At 39.7% G+C, this 1,561-nt stretch overlaps 1 protein-coding gene across 1 annotated transcript; it reads right to left on the bottom strand.

Annotated features, from left to right (window-relative positions):
• Positions 1-942, bottom strand: LOC123782616 (olfactory receptor 51A4). Its single transcript, XM_045782867.2, has one exon. The coding sequence runs from the start codon at positions 940-942 to the stop codon at positions 1-3; it is 942 nt and encodes a 313-aa protein (XP_045638823.2).
• Positions 943-1,561: the final 619 nt, after the last annotated feature.

Below are 1,561 nucleotides of genomic sequence, written 5' to 3'. Positions count from 1 at the left end.
TTATATTTGCTTCTGACATAATTTTGCCAGAACTCTCACTCTAATTTGCCTGGTTTTCACACAGTACACAATGGGATTCATCATTGGAGGCACAAGTAAAAGAACATTTGCCATGAGAACATTGAAGAGAGGTGAGACATGTTGGGCAAAGCGATGGACAATGGCCAGGTTGATGATGGGCAGATAGAAGATGATCACTGCACAGATGTGTGAAACACAAGTATTGAGGGCCTTGAGCTGCTCCTTTTGGGATGCAATTCCCAGCACAATCTTGAGGATCAGGATGTAAGACACAGCAATGAGCATAAAGTCTACCATCAGGCAGAGCGCTCCAAAAAAGCCATAGATGACATCAATTCGGTTGTCAGAGCAGGCCAACTTCATGACATCCTGGTGGAGACAGTAGGAATGGGATAACTGGCTTTTATTACAATATTTCAAACTTCTCAGAGTGAAGGGGAAGGGCAGCACTAGGAGGATACTCTTAAGGAATAATACTATCCCTATTTTGGCAACTCTGACAGGAGTCAGAATGGAGCTGTATCTCAGAGGGCTGTGGATGGCTAGGAAGCGGTCAAATGACATGATCAGGAGCACTGAGGATTCCGCTGCTGTGAATCCATGGATGAAGAATTCCTGGGCAAAGCAGGCATTGGCAGAAATTTCAGGGGCATCGAATAAGAAGATCCTCCCCATGGTGGGTAGAGAAGAGAAGGACAAGCCCATGTCAGACATGGCCAACATGGAAAGGAAGTAGTACATGGGCTCATGTAAAGAGGGCTCTGTCTTGATGACAAAAAGGATGGTGCAGTTTCCCAGAATAGCAGAAAGATACATGCTGCCGATGGGGATGGAGATCCAGATGTGTGCATATTCCAGCCCTGGCATCCCAACCAAGAAGAAGGTGGTGATTTCAACGTTCGATTTATTAATAATAGACATGATGCATTTAGAGGGCTCTATACAATGAAACAGAGATTCTTGAGTTAGTAAATATGGATATCTAGAAATTTGGTAGAAAAAAATGCAGTTGTTGAAATTTTGGTTCTTCTTAGCTTTTTTTCTTCCAGCAGGACAAAATATTTATATGACTATCATTTGGTGAGAAGTAGATGTCAATTTAGACTAATACCTACCTATATTATAGATGAAGAAAATTCCTTTTGACCATGTTTTTCCTATAGAGAAACTAAAAATATATTTTGCATTCAGAATTAATCTAATTTCATTTTCCCTGTGAAATATTAGTAAACTCTAATCAATTAATGTGGAATTCTCTGCTATTCCTTACTTTCACATCCTAGATAAGATGTTGGGTAGAATATATGACTTCTAGAATGACACTATGAAGACAAAGGAATCTCACAACTCAATTTCTTCCTACCCCTTCCTTGGAACTCGCACAAAAGTATGATTTCACAAACTACCCTTAGTTCGATCCCCTGCCAACTGAAATTTGTTGATATTTATATATCCTTTAAAAAAATTCCCACTATTTTTAATTCATGTGTATATTTGTAAGGGAAGTCACTGCAGAGATTACTGACAGATAATGTCTCCT

Source organism: Ursus americanus, chromosome 16 (genome assembly GCF_024610735.1).
Source record: "Ursus americanus isolate L20-20 chromosome 16, mUrsAme1.1.p, whole genome shotgun sequence".
Lineage (NCBI taxonomy): Eukaryota > Metazoa > Chordata > Mammalia > Carnivora > Ursidae > Ursus > Ursus americanus.
This window is presented reverse-complemented; position numbering and strand designations above follow the sequence as displayed.